Here is a 24,797-nt window from a genome sequence, read left to right as displayed (position 1 = left end):
TGGACCCTGTCTCATCGAAACAAACAAAACAATGATGACTCAGCATGGTGGTACAGGCCTATACCCACACCACTCTGGGGTCAATATGATTAATAGCAAAATAAAAACACCTTGGACAGGCGAGATGCTCAGCAAACAAAGTTACGAGCCTGGTGACCTTAGTTCAATTCGAGAATCCACATGGTGGAGGGAGAGAGAGCTGCAGGTTTCCCTCTGACCTTCACTTGTGTGCCGTGGCATGCACGCACTCACAGAAATAAGTAAAATGTCGTGAAAAAATCAATGCTGTATAATGTTTATTGATTATTTTAGTTTTATAGCTCTTTAGAAAAGTTACTTATCTCTTCTCTTGGATTCCGGTGTTACTGAATGTTGTGAGTGTTTGAAAACTGTAAGCCCGTTTAATGGTTATCAGGGCTTTAAGGTGATGTTTTTCTCTGCCTTCCATGCCTAGGTAAGGATCCTCTCTGCCTGTGGTTTCAGCGTTCTGCTGACCAGTTATACGCACTCTGCCGTGGACAATATTCTCTTGAAGTTAGCCAAGTTTAAAATTGGATTTTTGCGTCTGGGTCAGTCTCATAAGGTCCATCCAGACATCCAGAAGTTTACAGAGGAGGAGATGTGCAGACTGAGGTCCATTGCGTCCTTAGCCCATCTAGAAGAACTCTATAATAGTCACGTAAGTCAGTCTGATTCTTACTGTGTGTGTGCGTGTGCCTGTGTGCAGAGGATAGTCTCAGTTTGAGACAAGATGTCTGTTTGTCCTGTAGCTTGACAAGTAGGCTAGGCTAGGCTGACCGGCCAGGGAATCCATCTGTCTCCACAAAGAGCTTTTGTTGTCTGTCTGTCTGTAGATCAGACTCACCTTGAAGTTACTTTGTAGTTGGCTTGCCCCTGAACTCCCTCAGGAGTTGGGATTACAGGCCTCTGCCTCCACGCTGGGCTTGCTGTTGACTTTGGGAGCACTATGCACACATTAGGTTCTGGTCCTCTCTGCATACATGGTTTCCTGGTCTCCCTCTCTCTAAGTTGCCTTTTGTCTTCTTCACAGCATCTCTTGCAGAGCAAGGGAGTTAGTAATGTACCAAGTATGATGGTGTGGGCCTGATCTCTTGGCTCCCCTGGAGGCTCAGGCTAATGGTCCCCTCAGACCCAGCCATTTATGACCAGCCTGTGCTACATAGAAAGTCCAGGGGATCCTGGACTAACTACATAAAAAGAGTCTCCCAAGAAACAAAACAAACTGTAAACGTTTCTGAATTCAGTAATGAGAAATTCTTGCTGTTGGAAGGGATTGGTTTTGATCTTTTTTTTTCTTTTTTTCGGAGCTGGGGACCGAACCCAGGGCCTTGCGCTTTCTAGGCAAGCGTGCTACCACTGAGCTAAATCCCCAACCCCGGTGATCTTTTAATTTCAAAAAGTGTATGTGGGGGAAGAACGGGACCCAAGTACCGTCTTTGACATTCAGCAACTGACTTATTTTCTGTGTTCATCTAGCCTGTCGTTGCCACAACCTGCATGGGAATAAGCCACCCAATGTTTTCCCGAAAAACCTTTGATTTCTGTATTGTGGATGAAGCCTCTCAAATCAGTCAGCCCATCTGCCTGGGCCCACTTTTCTTTTCTCGGAGGTTTGTGTTGGTGGGGGACCATAAGCAACTTCCTCCCCTGGTACTGAACCGGGAAGCAAGGTGAGTACATGCTCTTGTCTGCGTCCTGTTGCTGTGTCAGACACTGATCAAAACCGTCCTGGAAATGATTTTATTTGGCTTATAGATTACAATTTACCACTGAGGGAAGTGAAATCAGGAACTGCAGCAGAGGCTCACTGGGAGCACTGCTGATTGGCTTGATCTGAGGCTCATGGGGAGCACTGCTTCCTGGCTTGATCCCAGGCTCATGAGGAGCACTGCTTCCTGGCTTGTGCTTTTGAGTGAGACAGAGTCCCACTATGTATCCCCGGCTGGCCTGGATCTCACTTCGTAGACCAGAAATCTGCCTACTTCTGCCTCCCAAGTGTTAGGACTAAAGGTGTGCACCCTCACACGGGTTTCAGCTTGGTTTTAATAGATGGATTTTGCCGTATCATCCAGGCTTGAAGGATCTTTCTGCCTCAGACTCCCATCTCAGGCTTCTAGAGAGCTGGGATGACAGACCCGTGTCACCATTCAGTACTAAAGTTTTAACTTTAGGAGCTGGGAATGTGGCTCAGTTCTCAAAAGTGTTGCCTGCTGTGCGTGAAGCCTTGGGTCCATCCCAGTGATGCATGAACCAAGCACAGTGCAGACACTTCCAGCACTTGGGAGACAGGCTGGAGGATCGAAGTTCAAGGCCATCCAGTGCTACCTTTCAAGTGTGTGGGTCTGCCTGGGATATTTGACCTCTGTCTCAAAATTAAAAAAAAGAAAGAAAAGAAAACAGCCAAGTTTTAATTTTAAGCTGGATTTTTGGGAACCCGTGAGATTGCCCAGTGAGAAAAGCACTTTCCCAAGCCTGGAGCCTCAGTTAAGGTAGAAGGAAATAGCCACCAATGGGGGTGCAAAGCACAATTGACTTAGTTAGGGTTTTCTGCTGTGAACAGACACCATGATCAAGGCAACTCTTACAAGGACATTTAACTGGGGCTGGCTTACAAGTTCAGAGATTCAGTCCATTATCAAGGCGGGAACATGGCAGCATCCAGGCAGGCATGGTGCAGGAGGAGCTGAGATGTGTTCTACATCTTGTTCAGAAGGCAAACAGGAGAAGACTGGCTTCCAGGCAGTTAGGATGTGTGTCTTGAAGCCCATACTCACAGTGACACACCTACTCCAACAGGGCCACACCTCCTAATAGTGTCACTCCCTGGGCCGAGCATATTCAAACCATCACAGTAGCTAAAGTTAAAAAAATTAGTTGGATCCTTCCTAAGGGACAGTTTGGTGTGCTTATAATATGGTTTGTTGGCAGAGCTCTGGGCATGAGCGAGAGCTTGTTCAAGAGGCTGGAGAGGAACGAGAGTGCTGTTGTGCAGCTGACGATACAGTACAGGATGAACAGGTACGTGCGGCCTACCCGTCCTGGGTGCCTGGCCGCTTTGTCTTCATCTCCATCCAAACCGAGGTGGTGTTCTCTAATTCTTCCAGGAAGATTATGTCCTTGAGCAATAAGCTCACGTATGAAGGGAAACTGGAGTGTGGATCAGACCGAGTGGCCAACGCAGTGATAACCCTGCCCAACCTCAAGGATGTCAGGCTGGAGTTTTATGCCGATTATTCTGATAACCCCTGGCTGGCTGGAGTGTTTGAGCCAGACAATCCCGTTTGTTTCCTTAATACAGATAAGGTAAAATGAGAGTGAAGAGGATGAGTGAAGAGTGAAGAGTTTTTTAAAATATTTGTCCTAATATTTAAATTTCTCAGCTAAGTTTTCGAGCCGATTACTTAGAACCAAGCTTAGCACATTCTAACATACCCCTACACCTCAGCGCAGCACCACAGTCCTGTCTGTCTGTCCTTCTGGTTCTCACCTAGCCAGCCTCAGACTCTGAAATCCGTGATCCACTCTGAAATCCGTGATCCACGCCCGTGCCTCACTGTGTGTTGCGGCACCTACTGGCTCCGGTGCTCTCGGGGCAGTTATTCTACAGGTAGATGAGTGTCAGGCTGAGTTCTTGAGGTTGGGGTGTGGAGTTAGGATCAGAAGTTCAAGATCATCCTGGTCTACTGGTGTAGTTCAGGCCATACCTGGGACACTATAAACAAACAAACATTTTACAGAACCAACGTATGTGTGAGATGAATGCTGTGTGAGAAAGATGTGGGCGGGTCACCTTCAGGTTAGGTGTGCCTTTTCTGCTGCAGTGTTTGAAAAAAAGACACCGAGATCCACAGTGTTAGGGCTGGGGAGGCTCAGTAGCTAAGAACACTGGTTGTTCTTCCAGAAGACCAGGTTCGAGTCTCAGCACCCACATGGCAGTTGACCTTTGTGAGTACCAGGTAAACACATGACTCACAGAGATAGAGTCAAACATCCCTATATATTACTTCATACTTCTTTCCGTTTATCTTCCAACCTAGTAGTCAGGTCAGATCGCATCACTGGCTCACATTTCTCTGCTTAGGTCCCAGCTCCAGAACAAATTGAAAATGGTGGCGTGAGCAATGTCACAGAAGCCAGACTCATCGTCTTCCTAACCTCAACTTTTATAAAGGTAAAGTAGTGCATAGGCTAGTCACTATGCACGCAGAGTAAGTAGTAACTATTTTGTTAATATTGCCAGACCCTAAGGAACAGAAGATCTGGTGTTAATATTTGTTCATTGAGATATAAGGAGGGTCAGGATCTGGAGAGATGGTTTAGTGGTTAAGGGCTGATATCTTAGAAAGAATTTGAATTCAGTTTCTGTCATCCATGTTAGACACTTCACAGCCACCTCTAACTCCAGCTCCCAGGATCCAAAACCCAAATCTTAAGACACTCTAAAAGCTACAGTCAGAAAATTTAAGATTTTTTTTGTTGTATTTTGTGACACGGTATATATATCTATATATCTGGCTCTCCTGTAGCCCAGACTGGCCTAGCTCTGGCTCTCCTGGAATTCATTCTATAGTAAGGATGGCCTAGAACTTGTAGAGATCCATCTTCTTCTGCTTCCAGATCGCTGGGAATAAAGGTGTGCGACACCAGGCCCAGTGACATGCAGTTCTTTTTATGGTAGCAATTGAAGTTTGTCCTTAGTGTCACTGTGTAGTGTCCTGAGTGTATAGGGTCATTAGAACCTTTGAAGGGGCTGGTTCTGATGTTCTTATGGGAAATGAACACTGAAGGTCCTGTTCCCTGATTGGTGATCAATCAATAAAGATGCTACCAGCCAATGGCTGGGTGGAAGAGGTGAGACTTCCAGTTTCCTGCAGGCTAACAGACACAGGAAGAAAACATTAACCATGCTTCAGAGGGAGAAAGCCACGAGCCATGTGAGATCTCAGGCAGAGTGGCCCTTGCCCACTTCCCAGACTGGGCTTCCAGTAGCAGGTGGAAGAATAGAAATGAAGCTAAGCTGAGGGCAGACTTAGGGAGCTGAGCTAGGACTAAAGTTAACTGAGCAACTAAGCTGAAGGCAGAGTTAGAGGTGTTGCTGGGAGTGAAGAACAGGGCAGCCTAGCCCAGAGAGGCTTAGGAGAGCCCAGCAGCCTAGCCCAGAGAGGCTTAGGAGAGCCCAGCAGCCTAGCCCAGAGAGGCTTAGGAGAGCCCAGCAGCCTAGCCCAGAGAGGCTTAGGAGAGCCCAGCAGCCTAGCCCAGAGAGGCTTAGGAGAGCCCAGCCATTGAGCTAAAGCATATAAAAAATAAGTATGTTGAGGGATGAAGGGTCTGGCAGCACAGTCAGCCAGAGTTTAAAGCATTTAAAGCGGGGTAGTAGGAACTACACACTACAAACCTTAACTCTGAACACGACAGCAGAAAGTTGAAGGACTGGGAGAGAACACAGTGGATAAAAGGACTTGTCTCTGCCTGCTTAAAGATCTGAGTTCAGATCCCCAGCACCCATTTAAACGTCAGGTAGATGTGATGACCTGCCTCTAAGGTCAGAACTCTGGCCTCCACATCTACAGGGAACCTTCCATCCCCCATAAAGGCACCAAAACACACAGCTACAAAGCACATACCTGCAAGCAATGAAAACTTAAAACGTTTTAAAAGTTGGGGCAAAAGATATAAATACCAAGCGGCAGTAAAGCTTCAAGAACTTAGAAACCAGGACACATCACTTCATGCCTGTCTTCCACTTAGGCAGGCTGCAGCCCCTCGGATATTGGCATCATCGCCCCGTACCGGCAGCAGCTGCGGACCATCACCGACCTGCTGGCACGGTCTTCTGTTGGGATGGTCGAGGTTAACACAGTGGACAAGTACCAAGGAAGGGACAAGAGTCTCATCCTGGTGTCCTTTGTTAGGAGCAACGAGGATGGAACTGTAAGTTGACTATCTGCACCCTACTGAGCTGAGCAGTCTTCTCCCTCCCTCCATTCTGGCCTCACATCATCAAGGCTAAAACCCAAGGCCTTGGGTTTCTTTGCTAGCCAGACAAGCACCTCACCCATAAAGCTACACTCTAGCTCATTCTCTCTCTTTCTGTCTCTCGTATACGTGTGTCTGTGTGCCATGTGAGTGCCTGGAGTCATTGGAGCCTGTGGGAGAGTGTCAGATCCCCTGGAACTGAGGTCATGGGTGGGAATGAGATACCACGCGGGTGCTGGGAACAGAGCCCACGTTCTCTGTGCAAGCATTAAGTACCCTAATCTAAGCCATCTCTCCAGCTTCCCTCCAACTTTCTCTTTCTAAGTTGTTTAAAAACAAGGCATGTGTGATTGGAAGGCAGGTGGCATTTGACTCTGGGGTTCGGGGGTGGGGATGAGACAGTTTCTCTGTGGGTGTAGCTCACTCTGTAGGCCAGGCTGGCCTTGAACTCAGATTTGCTTGCCTCTGCCTCCTGAGTGCTGGGATTAAAGGCATGTACCACCACCGCCACTCACCCAGGACGTTTGACTCTTAAGTCCTGTGACCTGGGCTTGAAACCCAGAAGCCACATTGTGGGAGAGAACTGACTCCCCAAAGTTCTCTTCTGACCCCACTCCTTAGCCGTGGCACCTGTGCACCACATATGTGATAGTCACGGTGAATAAAAATTGTATCAAACCAAGGAGTCGGGAGGATACCCGCATGGTAACAGGCTTGCCTCACAAGTGTGAGGCCGAGTTCAGATTCCATGTAAAGTGCTGGTGTGGTCATGGAGTCCTGAAGTCCCAGTGAAGGCAACATAGTGATAGAAACAGGAGGCTCCCCAGAAGCCTGTAGGCCAGCCAGCCTGGCCTGCAGGGACACTCTGGCCCAGTGAGACCTGATGTCAGACAACAGAGAGATAGCTAAGGAAGGACACCTAAAGTTGACTTCTGACCTCCATATACGTGCACCCAGCTCTCTCTCTCTATCTTTCCCTCTCCTCTTTCGTGTACACACGCACACGCACACGTAAATGTAGAAATAAAACAAGCTGGAAACCAGGAGACAGGCAGGAGGATCTCTAAGTTCCTCCCTATGAGGCCCTGTCTAAAAGCAAACACAAAACCATTTTGACCTTTGTTGTTCGTTTTGAGGCAGCATGTTCTGTAGCCTAGACCTATCTCGAGCTCACATTGTAACCCAGCCCTCCCATCTACGAAGCTGGGATTCCAGCTATGCGCCCCCATCCTGGCCACAATTTGTATGTGTACAACTGGATGCTGTGAAACAAGACTGTCCAAAGGGTGCGTTAGAAACCTTTTTGTTTTGTGAACAGCTGTCCACTCCTTACCCTGGTAACCACTCTGTCCCTGAATTCTTGTAATAATTACTTTTTCTCCTAACTGGCTTACTGCACTTGGGTAGATTTGTAATACAGCATGCATCGGGCTTTTTTTTTTTTTTTCTCTTTTTAAGATTTATTTTATATATAAGTACACTGTAGCTGTCTTCAGACACACCAGAAGGGAGCATCAGATCCCATTACAGATGGTTGTGAACCACCATATGGTTGCTGGGATTTGAACTCAGGACCTCTGGAAGAGCAGTCAGTGCTCTTAACCGCCGAGCCATCTCTCCAGCCCAGGATTGTATTTTTAAGACTCAATCATAGTGCTGGATGTTGCTGGTGCATGGTTTTATCTTAGCACTGAGAGGCAGAGGCAGGCGGAGCTCCAAGTTCAAGGCCAGCCTGGTGTTCAGAGTGAGTTCCAGGACAGCCAGAGCTACACAGAGAAACCCTCTCTGGAAAAGCAAAACCAACAAGAGATTGAGATTGAATCATGTTCTCTCATCCATGAAATCACATTTAACCTCGCTCCTTATCTCAGAGTGATTGAATCCCTTTCACCACATTTGGGGCATTTTTCATACAGAATACTCTTCAATTCACAGACACTTTCAGGTTCTTGTTTCATTTACATTCTTTTTTCACTCTTTAATACTGTTTCCTTTTTAAAAAAGGAATTAGTCATTTTTGCGTGAATATTTTACCTGCATGTATGTCTGGGCGTGACATTCATGCCTGGAGCCCCAGGAGGCCAGAAGAGGGCATTGGATGCCCTGGAACTGAAGTTACGGATCCACCATGTAAGTGCTGAGAATCCAACCCAGGTCTTCTGGATGAGCATCTGGTGCTGCTCACTGAGCCACAGCACCATTTTTAAACATTCCTATGAGGTTTGAAACACACCCAGCAGAGCATCTGCCTCCTTACCCTGCTCCTCATTACTCCATTCCTGTGGTCCAGATAATGGCGCTTCTTGTTTGTGTGACTTTCTGGATTACGTACATGCCACTCTGGACTTAGTTTTACTCATAGCACACTGGGTCATGCCTGTGACAGAGACTAAAGCAGGGAAGGCTGGAGTTGGAGGTTAGCTTGGGCTACATAGTACACTGCCTCAGAAAACAAAGGGACAAATAGCAAACAGCTATGGTGGCACAAGCCTGTAATCCTAGTACTTGGAAATTGGAGGCAGATCAGGAGTTCAAGACCACCTTGACTGTGTAGCAAGTTTGAGCCCAGTCTGGGTGAGCTACAAGAAACCCTGTCTTGAAAAAAATCAAAAAAACAAAAAAAAGTCGTTTAAGGTAAACTATGTTATAACAAATTTAGATATATAGCATGACTGGATTGGAAATTTCCTTCTTTTTTTCCCAGCTTGGTGAGCTCCTGAAAGATTGGCGAAGACTCAACGTGGCCATAACCAGAGCCAAACATAAACTGATCCTGCTGGGCAGCGTGTCCTCGCTGAAGCGCTTTCCCCCTTTGGAGAAGCTCTTTGACCATCTGAACGCAGAGCAGTTAATATCCTTGCTCATTCGTGGGCTCCCTCAGGCTTTCTTTCCGTGGGTTTCCCCTGTGCTTGAGTGAACATAGGCTTACCTTTGTCTGCCATGGGCATAGTTCAAAGACCGTTTTGATGGAGGCAAGAAACGCATCACAGAAGTCTTGTCTGGCCATCATTGACGTAATGGTGATGGACAGGATAGTCTGTGGAGTGAGCTGGGGAGAGGAAGTGGCATTCTCTGCCACCAGGACCAGCATATGCAGGAATGGGCTCCCCCTTCTGCCCTCTAGCCCCAGATGCTGCATCTCATTGATACAAGGCAAAGTATTATGCTGTAACTGGAAAAATCAAACTGGGTATAGGGTAGTGTGGTTGCCCACCTTTAGTCCCAGCCCTGGGTAGGTAGAGGCAGATGGATATCTGAGTTCGAGACCAGCCTTTTGTAGAGTTCCAAGACAGGCAGGGCTTACGTAGACTCTGTCTCAAAAAATGGAGTGTGGGGGGCAAGACTCGAAGCTCCTGTGTCAGCCTTCTGCTTGCTGAGTTATGGGCATGTTCCACAAAGCCTGGCTTTCCTTCGTTTGCTTGCTTGTTTGTTTGTTTAGAGACGGTCTCTATGAGACCTTCCCTGGTCGTGCACTGAGATGCTGCCGCTGCCTCTGCCTCTTCAGGGTTGGGATTATAGTAGCAGTTCTCAAGCTGTGGGTCTCCCACCCCTGTGTAGGTGGTCAAACAAAAGGGCCGGCATATCAGACATTTACATTATGACTCAGCAGTTGCATATCAGACGTTTATATTATGACTTAGCAAAGGAAAAGATATAGACAAGAGGTAGCAACGGAATGGTCTTATCACTGGGGATCACTAGGACACAAACTATGTTAAATATGTGTAATACAACATGTGTTACAGAGTCGTGCATCAGGAAGATCAAGATCCACTGGATTAAGGGCATGCAACACAGCCATCTCCCAGTTCGTTACTTTTCAAACAGGTTGTTCTGTGAGGTGAAGTCTCAGGTATCCCAGGTTGGCCATGAAGTATAGTTGAAGGTGACCTTGAAGGTCTGATCTTCCAGCAGCCCCGGGTTCAGGCCTGGGCCCCCACCCCTGGCTTTCTCTCACTTTCAGACATTATTCTCCCCTATCATTCCTTCTCTACCTTCCCACGGGGTCCCGTGTATCCCACGCTATTGTGCAACTTACTGTAGAGCAGTGGTGTTGAACTCCTCCTCCTGCCTCCACCTCTGGGGCTGAGGTTATGGATGTGCACCATAAAACACAGGTACATTCACTGGATCTTTCTTCCTTAACTTATCTTACATCAGGAACCTTCCATCAAGAGAGCACGAGAGTCTGTACCACATCCTGGGTGACTGTCAGAGAGACTGAAGCACTGCACTGCTACCTGCCGTTCATGGCAGTGAGGGGATCACATGGCCTAAGCTCCAGCTTAGCTTTGCTGGGAATGCCACCCTTAAACGGAAGACGACGTTTAGCCGAAAGGTACAAAAGGACGTGAATGTACCTTTCTCAAAGTTCCAGATTTTTCTCTTCTGTTACCAGGCGAAATTCTACTTTAAAAGTACTGATGTACCCAAGACTGAGAAGTCAAAATTTGGAAATACTTCAAGTATATCTGTGTATGGCCAAGCTGGGGGAAGTAAGATTTCCACTTGAAAAACTTGGGGTCTGTACTGTAATACCTAAGGTTCTGTTAGATCTCAAGGTCAAGATCTCACAAATTAGAATTTGGGGTCTGATTCCAGAATTGTAAAAGGTCAGACAGACTGGCTTGACTCCTGGCTAACTCTGAATTTTGTGATTTCCTGGGTTTTTTTATATTTAATATTAGATGAGGTCTTGATATAAAACATATTTTTGATGTATTTGATATAAAAGAAAAAAATTTCTGAGGAGTTTTGATTTCTTAATCGATGCCAGCTTATGAGGTATGGCCTGTTTCATCCTGGTTTGCCTCCTTGGGGTCATTGCTCAACCTTTTCACTGATGTACAGATGTTTTTTTTTTTTTTTTTTTTTTTTTTTGCTTCTTTTTTTCGGAGCTGGGGACCGAACCCAGGGCCTTGCGCTTCCTAGGCAAGCGCTCTACCACTGAGCTAAATCCCCAACCCCCAGATGTTTTTATGGATAAATTTACCAGCGAGTATATAAGGTGACATTTTCACTTCGGGTCTTATCTCCTGGAGTAGAAAACCTACCTCACTTTGATGCTTCTGTCTTTTTTTATTAATTAAATGTACAGTTTAATAAATTTTTTGTCCTGATATTTTGCTGAATCGTTTTTCATTTTATGACTTATATGTCTGTGTGATGTAGGGTTTCCTGTATGTTGGGTGTCTTGAACCTGTGACCTTCCTGCTTGTCTGGTTGCTGCAGTGGTAGAGATTGAGCCTCCAGCTTTGAGCATGTGCATCCCATAACCTAGTCACCCGCTGTCCCCCATAACTACTAAGTTCAGGTGTCTAGCTTCTTTTTCCCTGATGACAGGGGAAATGTTCCTTATATTTACATCAGTTACCTTTCTTTTGCTGAGATAAAGCATCAAGTCTGAAGGCTACTTAAGGAAGAGTTTATTTTAGGTTCCCAGACGGAGAGTCCATGATGGTGCTGGGCATTGCGGCAGGAGACTGGAACTGAGACGTCACATCTTCAGCCACAAGCACGAGGAAGAAAGCTTACTGTCAGTGAGGTGAGACAGTGCCTTCTCCAAAAGACCAACTTCCTACCAAGCTGAACCATCTCCAAACCAGGAACCTCTCTTCCCCGGGTTCGTGTTCATTCCAGCCACAACATCCTACAGCTGAAACCAAGAAATAACAATATCTCAAAGAGCTTTATAAATGATGTACTGGGTAGGCTTACCCACTGAAGGAAAACAGTAGACGGCAGATCAGAAGAGTTACTGAAACACAACCCAAGCAGTCACAAGAGTCCAGCAAAGCAAGAGCTGTATTTAAATACGGCCAGTCAGAGACATACATACTACTGTGCCTTTGAACGTTCACCTTAGCAGATGACAAATTTCTGTTGTAAACTCGGACAGTTACTGATTGATCATGGACACAGACTCTGGAGCTCACTGTGGTCCAAAAGAGAAATTGTACAGTATTTCTAAAGGATGGAACCTCAAAGCGCAGAGCGGGCTATAGCATTGTCCAATCATATTTTGACACAAGAGGCTTGAACAAGGAAGTAAATGTCGGTGACTGGGCCTTCTGCAGGTCACCTGCTTACAAGGACCTTGACTTAGTTTTGCAGTCAGTCAGGTCTCCTCCTGGACTCAGGTCTGGAATTTAGAATGAGAAGGGAACAGAGGAGTGGGCAAGCTACACATGGTCAAGTAATTCACTTGCAGGCAATACTTGCGTGCCTTACTTGCAAGGCCACTTCCCTTTTACTGGTTAATAGTAGACAAACATGAAACACCCGAAATAACAGGCTAGGAGTTGGTTCTGGGGCCTGGGAACATGACTGCCAACAGGATAGATGTTGTTTCTAAGATGGCTGGGTTCAGGCAACTGTCTCTAACATTATAAACCAGAGTATTGATTTAATGTTGTGCAGATCTACTTTTGGTGGTTTTGAGATTTTTTTTTTAATATAGTCTCTTTTTTTCTTTTAAGATTTACTTATCTCGGGCTAGAGAGATGGCTCAGCGGTTAAGAGCACTTCTAGAGGTCCTGAGTTCAATTCCCAGCAACCACGTGGTGGCTCACAACCATCTGTAATGGGATCCAATACCCTCTTCTGGTGTGTCTGAAGACAGCTACAGTGTACTCATATACATAAAATAAATAAATCTTTAAAAAAAAAAAAAGATTTACTTAATCTTGTGTGAGCACACTGTCCTCTATCTTCAGACACACCAGAAGAGGGCATCAGATCCCATTACAGATGGTTGTGAGCCACCATGCGGTTGCTGGGAATTGAACATAGGACTTTTGGAAGAGCAGTCAGTTAACTGCTCTTAACTGCTGAGCCATCTCTCCAGCCCCCTGAGATGGGTTTATAAGCTCTCAAATCAAGATCTGCTTGCTTTTGCCTCAAGGGTGAGTCCTGGGGTTACAGGTGTAGGGCTGGCACCACACCCAGCTTCCCTGTTGCAAGTTTTAGCTACAGCAAGTCTGAAAGGCAGGTGTGTGCGCATTTTTTAAAAGACAGCCCCACATAACCCAGACTGGCCTTGAAATATCGAGTGTCTGGGAGATGACCTTGAACTATTGTATAGTTGAACTGTTCAATGAGTCAAAACTACCACTGTTTTCAGCAAACTGGCCTATGTCTGCTTACAAAGATCACAGCTGGGCAAGTTGACTTGAATTCCCTCACAGAATGAGGGCCACTGGACTCATTACTTGCAAGCTGTTGTATACAATTCCACCCTAACTGCAAATGGCCTTAGGGGGAAGTAACAGATGTAGGAAGGAGTCTCTGCAGCCAGAGAGGAATCATCCGTATAGCAATTTCAAGGTCCCCCATACTGTTCCCCATAGCTCAGTGATTCTTCAGCGTGAACGGTGCTAATCATTTTGGTGTGTCATCGGAATTTTGGAAGGATTTGGTAGACATTGTTTACACCTCACCCAGGAATTTTTTTTTTTTTTTTAAGCAACAAACACTCCAGCTCTTGCCTCCAGCTCCTAAGATTTGGTATTTTATAGGTCCACCACACCCGCTTACAAAGTATTGTATTTTGTAATTTGGAACAGGGTTTTTGTAGCTAGCCTTAGATGACCTGGCACTTGTTAGGTAGCTCAGAGTAACCTCAAGTTCCTAGCAGTCCTCCTGCCTCCGCCTCCTATAGAGTGCTAGGGTTAACAGTATGCACCGCCGCAGCCGGATTTCAGTGTCTTGCTTTTTGCGACTAGGCTAGTTTTCAAATCCATTATGTAACTGAGCCGTATTCAACTACGGATCCTTCTCGCTCCCATCTCTCAAATGCTGGGATTACGGGCCGCCGGCTCTGCTAATTGCGTGAGGTTTTCTAAAGTCTACGGGCTCGCTCTGAATTTGCCAGTGTGCTCCATTAAACCCATCCAGCCTGCGTGGAGGAAACCTTGGCAGGTAGCTTGAAGCCCGGATCCACGTTCTCCCATGGGGCTGTGCTGCGGCACCCGAGCCCACAGATCTCGGTCACGCCTCTTTCTCTGACGCTGTCTGGGTTGTCAAATGGGAGATGATCGGCCGGGACCGGTTTCGCACGGCCATGACGTCCTCCCGCCGCTAGGGGCGCTGTGGCAGCGCGGAGCAGGGTCAGACGCGGTGGCCGCTGCCCGCCTGCGGAGAGCTGCTGACCTGCTCCGCGCACCCGTGTCCCGCACTCATCGCCGCCATGGGTAAGGGTAGTAGCCGGGGTCACCATTCTCCTCTTGGGACGCGCAGTCACTCGGGCATTTGGGGGCTCCCGGGGTCGCCATGGCAACGTTCGCCCGCCCGCATCCCTGCGCCCCGCCCGCCCTGGGGCCTGGCGGGTGGATTGGCCGGGACCAGGGCGTCCAGGGACAAGGATGGCTTCCCAGTCTCGCGAGTGGTGGGCGGAAGACTGGGGAGAGGAGCGGTGTGGTATCAGGTCCCGGGAGCCCGTCCCGCGGGGTCTCCGTGCAGGCTGGGGGACGGAGAGAGCAGGGCCCCCTCTAGGGACAGCGGGGGAGTGCTGGCGACTGGCCCCACCTACGACCGCTGCTGCACAAGCCGCCGTCCTAGGGTGCAGGTTACAGGTTGTGATGAACACTCTTAAAAAAGGAATCCTGCCAATTATGAAACGTCAGGTGGTTTGGGCGCGAGGGTGGGTAGAGGAATCACACCTCGACGGAGAGTGGAGGAAAAAGATGTGGGCAGATCCGGGCTGTTTCAGATTGCGGAGGATGTCAGCCTATTTAGCTGAAATGCAAACCATAACAGAGGGTGAGAGCAAGAGGGCTTTTGTTTTTTGAAACAGCGTCTCTCTGCATAGTCTTGACTGTCCAGGAACTATGGCCTCGAACTCAGAGATCCCCCTGCCTCTGCCTCCCAAATTCTGGGATTAATGTGTGCCGCACCACACCCAGCTGTTTAGTTTTGAGACAGTGTGCCACTAAATAGCTGAAACTGGTCTAGTGAACGCCTTGACCACCTGGATTTGTCATTAACTTGAAGGTTGCCTGTTTTTGAGATGTCTCTCTGTATAGTATTGACTGTCCCAGAACATTCCATGTAGACCAGGCTGGCCGCTAGCTCAGATTTCTCGGTCTCTGCCACCATGAGCAGAGCTATCTGGAGATTAAGAAATGTTGTGTTCGGGTTGGGGATTTGGCACAGTGGAAGAGTGCTTGCCTAGTAAGCGTAAGGCCCTGGGTTCGGTCCCCAGCTCCGAAAAGAAGAAAAAAAAAAAAAAGAAATGTTATGTTCGCTTTTCACATCTGTTTTGTCATCTTTGGAGAAAATATTTGTGCTATCCGGCACTGTTTAGAGTGTTGTGGAAACAGCTGATTTAAAAAAATTTTTTTAAAATTCTTAGTGGGTGTGTTCCTAAGTCTAGGGGTCTCCAGAGGTGCTGGACTTAACTCCTTGGAGCTGGGGGGGGGGGGGTTAAGCAGTTGCCACAGGTGCTGGGAATTAACCTCTTTCCAGCTTGTACTGGAATTTTTCACCTTTCTCTTTTTCTTTTCCGTCTTTCTTTCTTTCTTCCTTTCTTCCTTTCTGTCTGTCTTTCTGTCTTTCTTTTATTTATTTAGAGGTTGTGTTTTTCCAGACAGGTTCTTACTATCTAATCCTGCCTGGCCTGGAACCTACGTCCCAGTTGCTGAGGTTAAAGGCATGGACAACTATCCCGGATTGAGCTGTTTCTTCACTATCCCTATATTGTCCAAATATTTTGATTCTTTTCTGTTGTTTGTCCTGTGACAATTATTCTGGGAGATTCTGGAATCTGATAACTTTACCTTTTATTTTGTTGCTTGTGTATTTTGAACTTTTTATTTTGAGACAGTTTCAGTATGTGGCCCTAGTTGTCCTGGAACTCACTCCGTAAACCAGGCTGCCTTTGCCTCCTATGTGCTAGTATTAAAGGTGTGTGCCACCACTGCCTGGCTAATGTTTTTGAAATTAAGATTTGTGTGTGTGTGTGTGTGTGTGTGTGTGTGTGTGTGTGTGTTGGGTGTTTTCTATGTGTATTGTGTGTGTTGTTGTGTGTGTGTTATGTCCTCAGAGGTCAGAAGAGCGTACTGGGCCTCCTAGTGCTAGAGTTACAGGTAGTTGTGAACCATTCTAATGGATGCTAGGAACCAAATTTTGGTTCTTTGGAAGAACAGCTAATGCTCTTACTAGCAGAGCCACCTTGTTAGCCTCTTATTCTTGCTTGGAAATCATCAGGACATACCTGCGATCCACCATTTGCAAGGCCCTCAAACATGCGGCCTATGCTTCCAAGCTTGTCTTCACAGAAAGTCACTTTCCTTTAACACATGTGTAGTAGGTAGGCACAGATGTGCTGTGGCTGGTAAGTAATGGTCAGTGTGTGTGTGTGTGTGTGTGTGTGTGTGTGTGTGTGTGTGTGTGTGTGTGTGTGTGCGTGTGCGTGTTTGTACGCATGTGCCATTTTGTGCATTCATGACACAAATGTGCTGTGGCTGGCAAGTGATGGTCAGAGACTTTCCCTCTTGCTTTCTTGTGGGTTCTGGATGGAGCTCAGGTGATCCGGCTAGAGAATAAAGCTCATTCTCTGTGTGGAGTCTTGAGGATAATTCAAAAGCATGGCTGCAGTGGGCGTGGCACTGTGCAGTGGCTTGTGCGAGAGAAGAAGGAGGTCGTGTTGTGGCGCCCTGGCCTGAAGAGATATTCAGTTGCCAATCACAGGAAAGCAAACAGTATTGACTTCCATGAGGAAGGACAGATTTGTGGACTTGCCACTGTCATCCTGACCTGGGAATAATGTTGGGCTTTCATGTGTTTTTCAGCTACAAAAGACCCCACGGCTGTGGAGAGAGCCAATTTGTTAAACATGGCGAAACTAAGCATCAAAGGGCTCATTGAGTCCGCCCTGAGCTTTGGCCGCACCCTGGACTCCGATTACCCTCCTCTGCAGCAGTTCTTCGTGGTGATGGAACATTGTCTGAAGCACGGCCTGAAAGGTATGAGGAGGCTCCCGAAATCAAACAACCCATTTTGTAGCCCCTCGCTTGTCACCCTCAGTGTCCTTGAGAGAAATAGTTTTGAGGCTGTAGCTGCTGTTCATTATTTTGTATTTTAAATCAACGTTGGGCCAATGATTAAAGGGCTTCCCACTCCAGCTGGATGACCCCAGTTTGATCTTTGGAATCTAGGTTAAGGTGAAGTTCTGGTGACTGTGTCACACCCATCCATACAGCACAAAATAATAAAAATTAAACAAAAAGCTTGAATATGTTGGTTTCAGGAGAAAGTATTCTAGTAAATGATCTTCAGAAAAAAATTATCTTTTCGTTTTTTTTTGTTTGTTTGTTTGTATTTTTGAGAGAGGGTTTCTCTGTGTGATAAATAACCTTGGCTGTCTCAGAACTTACTCTGTAGACCAGGCTGGCCTGGAACTCACAGAGGTCTTCCTCTGCCTCTTCCTCCCCGGTGCTGAGATCAAACGAAGGTGCCAACATACTTGACCTGATTACATATTTTTACACATTTACCTTTCAACGGGTTTTCATTTTCTTGGGTAATTTTTTAAAATTATATTTATTTATACATACACACACACACACACACACACACACACACACACACGTGCGTGCACATATGAACAGGAACATCTAGGTCAGAGGGCAACTTGCAGGAAGCAAGTGCCTTTCCTCACTGAGCCGTCTCAGTGACTTTAGATTGCTTCTGAAACTGAGTGGAGATGCTGGCATGAGCTCACTAATAGTTTGACCTCTGTGGAATAAGTACATCAAAGACGATTGCTGAGCTAGAAATGTCTCCATGCATGGAAGAGTGTCCTCTGAACCCGCTCTTGTAGAGACAGAAGTGATCCGGGGAGGATGACCCTCTTCTATGCAGCTCACATCAGAGGCTGATCCATGAAAAGTCTGTGGGTTCTGAGGCTCTCTATGTAGCCCTGGCTAGCCTGGAGCTCACTGTATAGACCAAGCTGGCTTCCAACTCCCAGAAGTCCACTCGCCTCTATCTACTGAGATTAGCCAGGCCCTGTCATACTCAGGTGGTTGTTTTGTTTCGAGATAATGAACTGGCAAATAGCCCAGATTGGTCTGGTACTTGCTGCGTATCAAGGAATCATGCAACTCAGAGCTATGTGTGGAATGAAACACAGGATAGGGGGCTGGAGAGGTGGCTCAGTGGTTAAGAGCACTGACTGCTCTTCCAGAGGTCCTGAGTTCAAATCCCAGCAACCACATGGTCAACCATCTGTAATGAGATCTGATGCTCTCTTCTGGTGTGTCTGAAGACAGTGACAGTGTACTCACATACATAAAATAAATGAGAGAGAGAGAGAGAGAGAGAGAGAGAGAGAGAGAGAGAGAGAAAATAGCAACTGGGGAGATGACCCAGTGTGAGGACTTAGTTCAATCCTTAGTGCCCATGCAGAAAACTAGACTAGGTTGCAAGCTTGTAATCCCTAAACTGGGGAGGTGGAGGCAAGAGGATCCCTGGAGTTCAGCTAGCTTAGTTGGCCTATGGAGAGACACTGACTCAAAACATAGGGTAGAGGACTCTTGAGGCTGTCTCCCAAAGCCAATGTCTGGCCTCCCTTGCACACATACACCTCTAAGATCAGATGACACACCTGGCTGTGTAGTATTCAGTGTTTAAGTATATACCAGATAATAATAATTCTCTTACTTAAAATAACAACTAAGCCAGGTGTGGTAATGCATGTCTGTAATCCCAGCACCCGTGAAGGTGGAGACAGGAAGTTCAGATGTTTAAGATCATCTTCAGCTACAGAGCAAGTCTGAGGCCAGCCTGTGCTGGCTGGAGTGTCTGTGGTGGTACAACTTTAGTCCCAGCACCAGGAAGCCAGGGGACAGGCAAGTTGCTGAGTTTGAGGTTAGCCTGGTCTACATAGGGAGTTCCTGGCCAGCCAGGATGACATAGTAAGAACCTGTTTAAAAAATCACCTGTCCATTTGTCCGTCCATCTATCCATCCGTCTGTCTGTCCATCCATCCATATATGTGTATATGTATGTAAGTGTACACCAGGTTTGGGGGTAGCACTGGTCTCATATGATCAGTGTCTGTGTAGTAGGCTAGGAAAGTTGTACACCCAAGCGGGGGATGTGCTTGGTTGATAGGAATGTGTGCTTTAGCATGCTGGCTTTGACCTCCAGCACCTCGTAAACTGGCCTTGGTGGTTTGCGTTTGTAATTCCAGCACTTGTCTAAGTACACTGTAGCTGTTTTTCAAACACACCAGAAGAGGACATCAGATCCTATTACAGATGGCTGTGAGCCACCATGTGGTTGCTGGGAATTGAACTCAAGACCTCTGGGAGAACAGTCAATACTCTTAACCGCTGAGCCATCTCTCCAGCCCTTATTCTGCTTCTCTTTATTTCAGTACAAGGGCCTCGTGCATCCTAGGTTAGCGTCCTGCCTCTCAACTACGTCTCTTACACCTTCAGAGCTCTTAGCATTGCCTGTAAGTTTTGAGACAAGATAGTGCAGTTTGCCAGCTGATCTTAAACTTTCTCCATAGTCCATGGAGGCTCAAACTTAGGACTCTTCTGCCTCTGCCTCTCAGCTGTGCCCCTATACCTGGCTGTGTGCTGAATTTACTTAATAGACTTATGAAAAAGTTTTTATGTTGGTATTGGGGACTTGGGCTAGGGCTGGAGAGATGGCTCAGCGGTTAAGGGCACCAACTGCTCTTCCAGAGGTCCTGAGTTCAATCCCAGCAACCACATGGTGGCTCCCAACCATCTGTAATGAGATCTGATGCCCTCTTTTGGTGTGTCTAAAAAGAGTGACAGTGTACTCACATGCATAAAGTAAATAAATCTTAAAAAAAAAAAAGAATGACTTGGACTATCATATAGTTACTTACCTGGATGTTCCTGATCGAAAAGAACGGCCAAGATGTATGTGTGTGCATCTAATGTATGTATGCACTTAGTTTTGGTGGTACAGGGGATTAAACCTAGAACCCTGTGCATGCTAAGCAAATGCTCTTTTTTTTTTTGGTTCTTTTTTTTTCCGGAGCTGGGGACCGAACCCAGGGCCTTGCGCTTCCGCAAATGCTCTTTTTGAAAGATTTATTTATTATATATACCATATTCTGCCTGCATGTCAGAAGAGGGCACCAGATCTCATCATGTGGTTGCTGGGAATTGAACTCAGGACCTCTTTGGAAGAGCAGTCAGTGCTCTTAACTGCTGAGAGCCATCTCTCCAACCCCTCCCTCCCCCTTTCTTTCCTTTCTATTGAGACAGGAGGTCACTAAGTTACTTAAACTTCTTATCCTCTTGCCCCAGCCTCTCATAAAGCTGAGATTATATGTGTGGTGTGTTGGAGGGGGGTTAATATGAGCACACACAATGGCCAGCGCAGGACAGTCTTGACAGCTCTCTCACTGAAGTGGAAATTCAGTTTCACTTGGGCAGGTTAGCCAGCAAGCCCTAGGCTGCCCTTCTCCACCCTCCAGTGATGGGGTTCCAAGCACATACACAACCATGCCCAACTTGCTATTCGAGTGCTGGCATTGACTCAGGCCTAATGCTTGACGAGGAGGCACTGTTAGCCACTGGACCAACTCTCTAGATGTGTAACTAAATATTTAAAGATGATGTTACTCCCATTTCACGAGTTGACATTATGTGAGATATATATATATTTTTTTCCCAGTAAGAAAATCCTTTTTGAGTTATAACAAAACTATTTGGGGCCCTCTGGAACTGGTGGAGAAGCTGTACCCAGAAGCAGAGGAAATCGGAGCGAGTGTCCGGGATCTGCCTGGTCTTAAGTAAGTATGGTCGAGTGTTCCCTGAGTACATCTGCCCATCTCTCAATACTCACAGACTGCATTACCACCCTCTCAGCCTGGGCCCTGCTCACTGTCACAGTTCACCCCACACTGTTTCCCTCAGAGAACCTCAGTCTGGACAACAGCAACATCTAGAAACCCCACAAGCTGGTGCGTTCTAGCTCAGAAGTCATAAACATAGAAAACTTTTTTCAAGTTAGCAATTTCTTTTTCTTGGTTTTTGGTTTGTTTTTGTTTTTGTTTTTTTTTTTTGTTGTTGTTGTTGTTTTGTTTTGTTTGAGACAGGGTTTCACTATTTATGTCTGTCTTGGAATTCACCCTGTAGACCAGGCTGGCCTCCAACTCACAGAGATCCCCCACCTCTGCTTCCCGAGTGCTGGGATTAAAGACATGTGTCACCACACCTGGCTCCTCCATTTTTTAAACTTCTATTTTGTTATTAGTGTGTGTGTGTGTGTGTGTGTGTGTGTGTGTGTGTTATGTGGTGTGAGAGGGTATGTGGATATGTAGTGTGCAGCCCGCTATGCTATAATACCTGTAACAGATGTAATATTCTAGAGCATTCTTTCTTACTTAATAACTTGAACCTAGAGAGATGGCTCAGTGGTTAAAAGCACTGGGTGCTCTTTCAGAGGTCCTGTGTTTGATTCCCAGCACCCATGTGGTGGCTCACAACCATCTGTATCTCTAGTCCTAAGGCACCCAACACCCACTTCTCACGTCATTGGGCCGGTGCTGTACCTATGTGATACACAAACATACATTTAAGCAAACACTTAATATACATAAAAAAAAACCCACCCAGAGGAAGAATTGCTTGCTTAAAAATTTAGCATAAGGAGCTGGAAAGATGGCTCAGCTCTTTGGGAGGACAAGAGTTTGAGTTCCCAGCACCCATTTGGCAGCTCATAACACCTTATATCCCAGTCCCGTTCTAGGGGGTCAAATGCCTGATTTTGGCCTATGCATGCATGATATGCATGCACATAAAACATCCATACACGTAAAATAAAATTTAAAAAATAGCATATAACTGCACAGGCATAAAGTACTGAGTTTGTACACTTAGAACCCAAGTAAAAACTAGGTGTCCTGGGTGAGGAAGACAGGCATCACTGGGCAGGATGAAGTGGAGAAGCAACAGGGGAAAGCTATCGCAACGCCAGTCTTTGGTTTCCAGATGTGTCATCTAGGTCAAGAGCACAGGTGTGTATGTGCCCAACCCCCAACCCCAGACATTAGCATCTCGATCTAAAGGTGAACAGTGTCATCTATCAACAGATACAGAGCCCATGGCCAGCGAATTTAGCATTAAGGCGGTCTTGTAACCCAGTGGCTCTTCTTTCTAGGACTCCCCTGGGTCGTGCTAGAGCGTGGCTTCGATTAGCCCTCATGCAGAAAAAAATGGCCGATTACCTGCGTTGCCTAATTATCCAGAGGGAGCTCCTGAGGTCAGTATCATTGGAGTCATGTTCAGTTTTTTAGTGCGTTTATATGTTGCCAGCCCAAAAAGAAGGAAGGAAAGATATCTGAAATACAGTAAAATAGAAGGAGCGACAAAATGAGAAAGCAAAGGATGGGAGAGTAACACGCCACCATAAACAATCAGCCTGCAAGAAATCCCATCAGCTCTTTATGGCTGAACATGGCGGAACCTCAGCGTGATTCCTAGTTGCTTCCCTTCCTCCGAATTATAATTTTATGGATACAAATTTGCACTGGGACTTGGGGGTTCGATTGAAGATTTTCTTTTAAGGTCTTTAATGAATGCGTCAGCTGTATCATGAGCATAGTTTAACCAAAGGTCAAACATTGAAGACAGTTTTCAGAGCAGATCAGTGAGTCTTCAAAGGGAGCTGGCCCATGGCAACCCCTGGCCTGGGTTCTCTCGGACCACCCCGCTGCTATTTCGGGACTAGTGTTCTGTGTTTGGTTTTATTTAGGACTCTGGTTTCACATCTCAGCCTTTTGCATTTGTGAAATGACAGTGGGCATAGCTGAGGCACTGGGAGTTCTCAGCAGTATTCTGAGGCCCAGTTAAAGCCGTAGGTGTATACATCACACGTAATGGCACCTGAGCTTTTCTGGATTATAAAGACACTGGTAACTTCAGTTTTAGACTGTTCTCTTTGCAAGTCTCTCCTTCTCCCTCTTTCTCAGCAGAGTCTCATAGCTCAGACTGGTCTTGAACTTGCAGCGTAACCGAGGGTGACCTTGAGATCTTGCTCCTTCTGTCTCTATCTCAAGTACTAGGACTGCCAGTGTGCGCCAGTATGCCTGGGGACCAAGTCTCTGCTTGGGCATTTTTAGAGTGTACTTACCCACGTGTCCTTAGTTGATTGACTCCCCATTAAGAATACTTAGCAGGCTAGGGTTGGGGATTTAGCTCAGTGGTAGAGCGCTTGCCTAGGAAGCGCAAGGCCCTGGGTTCGATCCCCAGCTCCGAAAAAAAGAACCAAAAAAAAAAAAAAAAAAAAAAATACTTAGCAGGCTAGAGAGATGGCTAAGTAGTTAAGAGCACTTGCTGTTCTTGCAGAGAACCATGGGTCAGTTGCCAGTACATACGTGGCAGTTCACAGCCATCTGATTCCAGGGCTTCTATACTTTCTTCTGGCCTTTGAGGGCACCAGCCTAGTGCACATACATGTATGCAAGCAAAACGTTCAAACATATAAAATGTGTTTGTGACAGGGTATTACTAGTAGCCCTGGATGGCTTGGAATTTGCTATGTAGACCAGGCAAGCCTCTAGCTCGAGATCTGCCCGCTTCTGCTCTTGAGTGCCAGCCATTCCAAAGATCTTAATGAATCTGGAGACTGAAATTTCAGCTGTAATTACAAGTGTTATAATCAGATCAGCAACAGTTACTGAGTCCTGAGAATCCAGCATCCCAGATCTCTGGGTCACTTCACCATTTTCGCTGTCCACAAGCTGGAGAAATGGCTCAACATCTTAGAGCACTGGAGGCTCATTTAGAAAACCTGGGTTCCATTTCCAGCACCCACAATGGCAGCTGACAGCTGTAACTCCAGTTGCAGGGAACCAGATGTCTTCTTATGGCTTCTGTGGGTACTGTATGAATGTAGTATATGTAGGTACATGTAGGCAAAAAACATGTATAAATAACTAAAAAAAAAAGCAATGGTCTAAGTTTCTGCCCACCAAGGTTGGCCTGGAACTTACTGTGTAATTCAGGCCAGCATTGAACTCATAGGAATCCTCCTGTCTCGGCCTCCTGGTGATTCAAGACACAAACTTCCATGCACCTCATTACCTCTTTTTCTTTTAATTTCTGTTTTTCCTTCAAAATGTTTCTCTCTCCTACCTCCTTCAGTCCTTTTGTTTTTAATACAGACATCCAGCATTTTTAACAGGTTAAGTGTTGAGAATGGGATTTAGAGGAACTAAGGTAGTTTCGAGTCTACAAGGTGGGAGATGAGTCTGATAAGGTGTTGAGGTTTCCAAGTTGAGTTGTGAGAGTTAGGCTTGTGATGAAGGTGTCTGTTCTCATGTCCCCAGTGAGTTCTATGAGTACCACGCACTGATGATGGAGGAGGAAGGAGCCGTGATTGTCGGGCTGCTGGTCGGCCTGAACGTGATTGATGCCAACCTGTGTGTGAAGGGAGAGGACCTAGACTCCCAGGTGAGAGCGTGGGTAAGGCCGACCTGGGTCTTCCTCGAGCACAGTTCTTCCTGGATCCTCGCAGCTCTAAGTTGCACATGGCAGTGTTAGTCACTTGAGCGAAGTTCAGTTGCATGTTGTGTTGGACAGCACCTGATAGGAACAGCTTAAGTATTGTTACTCTCCTGGAGTTAGGATGAAATATCATCCCCACAACAACTTAGAGACTGTTGAGGCTCACAGTTGCAGAGGGCTAGAGTCCTTAATGTAGGGAAGGCGTGGTACGCCCACAGGAACAGGAAACAGTGTGGCTATGAACCCTGAGAGCTTACCAAGGCTAGAAGGAGGCCCCATAACCTCTCCCAACAGTGACAC

At 46.5% G+C, this 24,797-nt stretch overlaps 3 protein-coding genes across 22 annotated transcripts in view; all 3 read left to right on the top strand.

Annotated features, from left to right (window-relative positions):
- The window catches only part of Dna2 (DNA replication helicase/nuclease 2), a 28,947-nt gene extending 18,322 nt beyond the window's left edge, over positions 1 to 10,625 (top strand). Inside the window, exons 14-21 of the mRNA NM_001389622.1 lie at positions 455 to 679; positions 1,498 to 1,691; positions 2,950 to 3,039; positions 3,126 to 3,324; positions 4,103 to 4,192; positions 5,770 to 5,952; positions 8,702 to 8,848; positions 10,154 to 10,625. Coding sequence (NP_001376551.1) covers positions 455 to 679; positions 1,498 to 1,691; positions 2,950 to 3,039; positions 3,126 to 3,324; positions 4,103 to 4,192; positions 5,770 to 5,952; positions 8,702 to 8,848; positions 10,154 to 10,222 — 1,197 coding nt within the window. The 3' untranslated portion in view covers positions 10,223 to 10,625. The remainder of the gene's footprint in view (positions 1 to 454; positions 680 to 1,497; positions 1,692 to 2,949; positions 3,040 to 3,125; positions 3,325 to 4,102; positions 4,193 to 5,769; positions 5,953 to 8,701; positions 8,849 to 10,153) is intronic.
- Positions 1 to 11,117, top strand: part of Slc25a16 (solute carrier family 25 member 16) — a 57,234-nt gene extending 46,117 nt beyond the window's left edge. For 3 of the 4 annotated variants that reach the window (XM_063279286.1, XM_063279289.1, XM_063279288.1), the window contains 8 exons: positions 455 to 679; positions 1,498 to 1,691; positions 2,950 to 3,039; positions 3,126 to 3,324; positions 4,103 to 4,192; positions 5,770 to 5,952; positions 8,702 to 8,850; positions 10,156 to 11,117. In XM_063279286.1, the coding sequence (XP_063135356.1) occupies positions 455 to 679; positions 1,498 to 1,691; positions 2,950 to 3,039; positions 3,126 to 3,324; positions 4,103 to 4,192; positions 5,770 to 5,952; positions 8,702 to 8,850; positions 10,156 to 10,222 (1,197 nt within the window). In that variant the 3' untranslated portion in view covers positions 10,223 to 11,117. Of the gene's footprint in view, positions 1 to 454; positions 680 to 1,497; positions 1,692 to 2,949; positions 3,040 to 3,125; positions 3,325 to 4,102; positions 4,193 to 5,769; positions 5,953 to 8,701; positions 8,851 to 10,155 lie in introns of those variants that run through there. The other variant, XM_063279287.1, reaches the window with a different exon arrangement.
- A 1,909-nt stretch (positions 11,118 to 13,026) lies between these two features.
- Positions 13,027 to 24,797, top strand: part of Rufy2 (RUN and FYVE domain containing 2) — a 90,988-nt gene continuing 79,217 nt past the window's right edge. For 5 of the 17 annotated variants that reach the window (XM_063279540.1, XM_063279545.1, XM_063279547.1 and 2 more), the window contains exons 1-5: positions 14,051 to 14,189; positions 16,788 to 16,961; positions 20,662 to 20,779; positions 22,150 to 22,251; positions 24,320 to 24,443. In XM_063279540.1, coding sequence (XP_063135610.1) covers positions 14,186 to 14,189; positions 16,788 to 16,961; positions 20,662 to 20,779; positions 22,150 to 22,251; positions 24,320 to 24,443 — 522 coding nt within the window. In that variant the 5' untranslated portion in view covers positions 14,051 to 14,185. Of the gene's footprint in view, positions 14,758 to 16,787; positions 16,962 to 20,661; positions 20,780 to 22,149; positions 22,252 to 24,319; positions 24,444 to 24,797 lie in introns of all 17 variants that reach the window. The other 12 variants (XM_063279538.1, XM_039099096.2, XM_063279536.1 and 9 more) reach the window with 8 other exon arrangements.

The sequence above is a fragment of the Rattus norvegicus genome, chromosome 20 (assembly GCF_036323735.1).
Source record: "Rattus norvegicus strain BN/NHsdMcwi chromosome 20, GRCr8, whole genome shotgun sequence".
In the NCBI taxonomy this organism is placed as follows: domain Eukaryota; kingdom Metazoa; phylum Chordata; class Mammalia; order Rodentia; family Muridae; genus Rattus; species Rattus norvegicus.
Note: the sequence above shows the minus strand (reverse complement) of the source record. Positions and strands in the feature narration are given on the sequence as shown.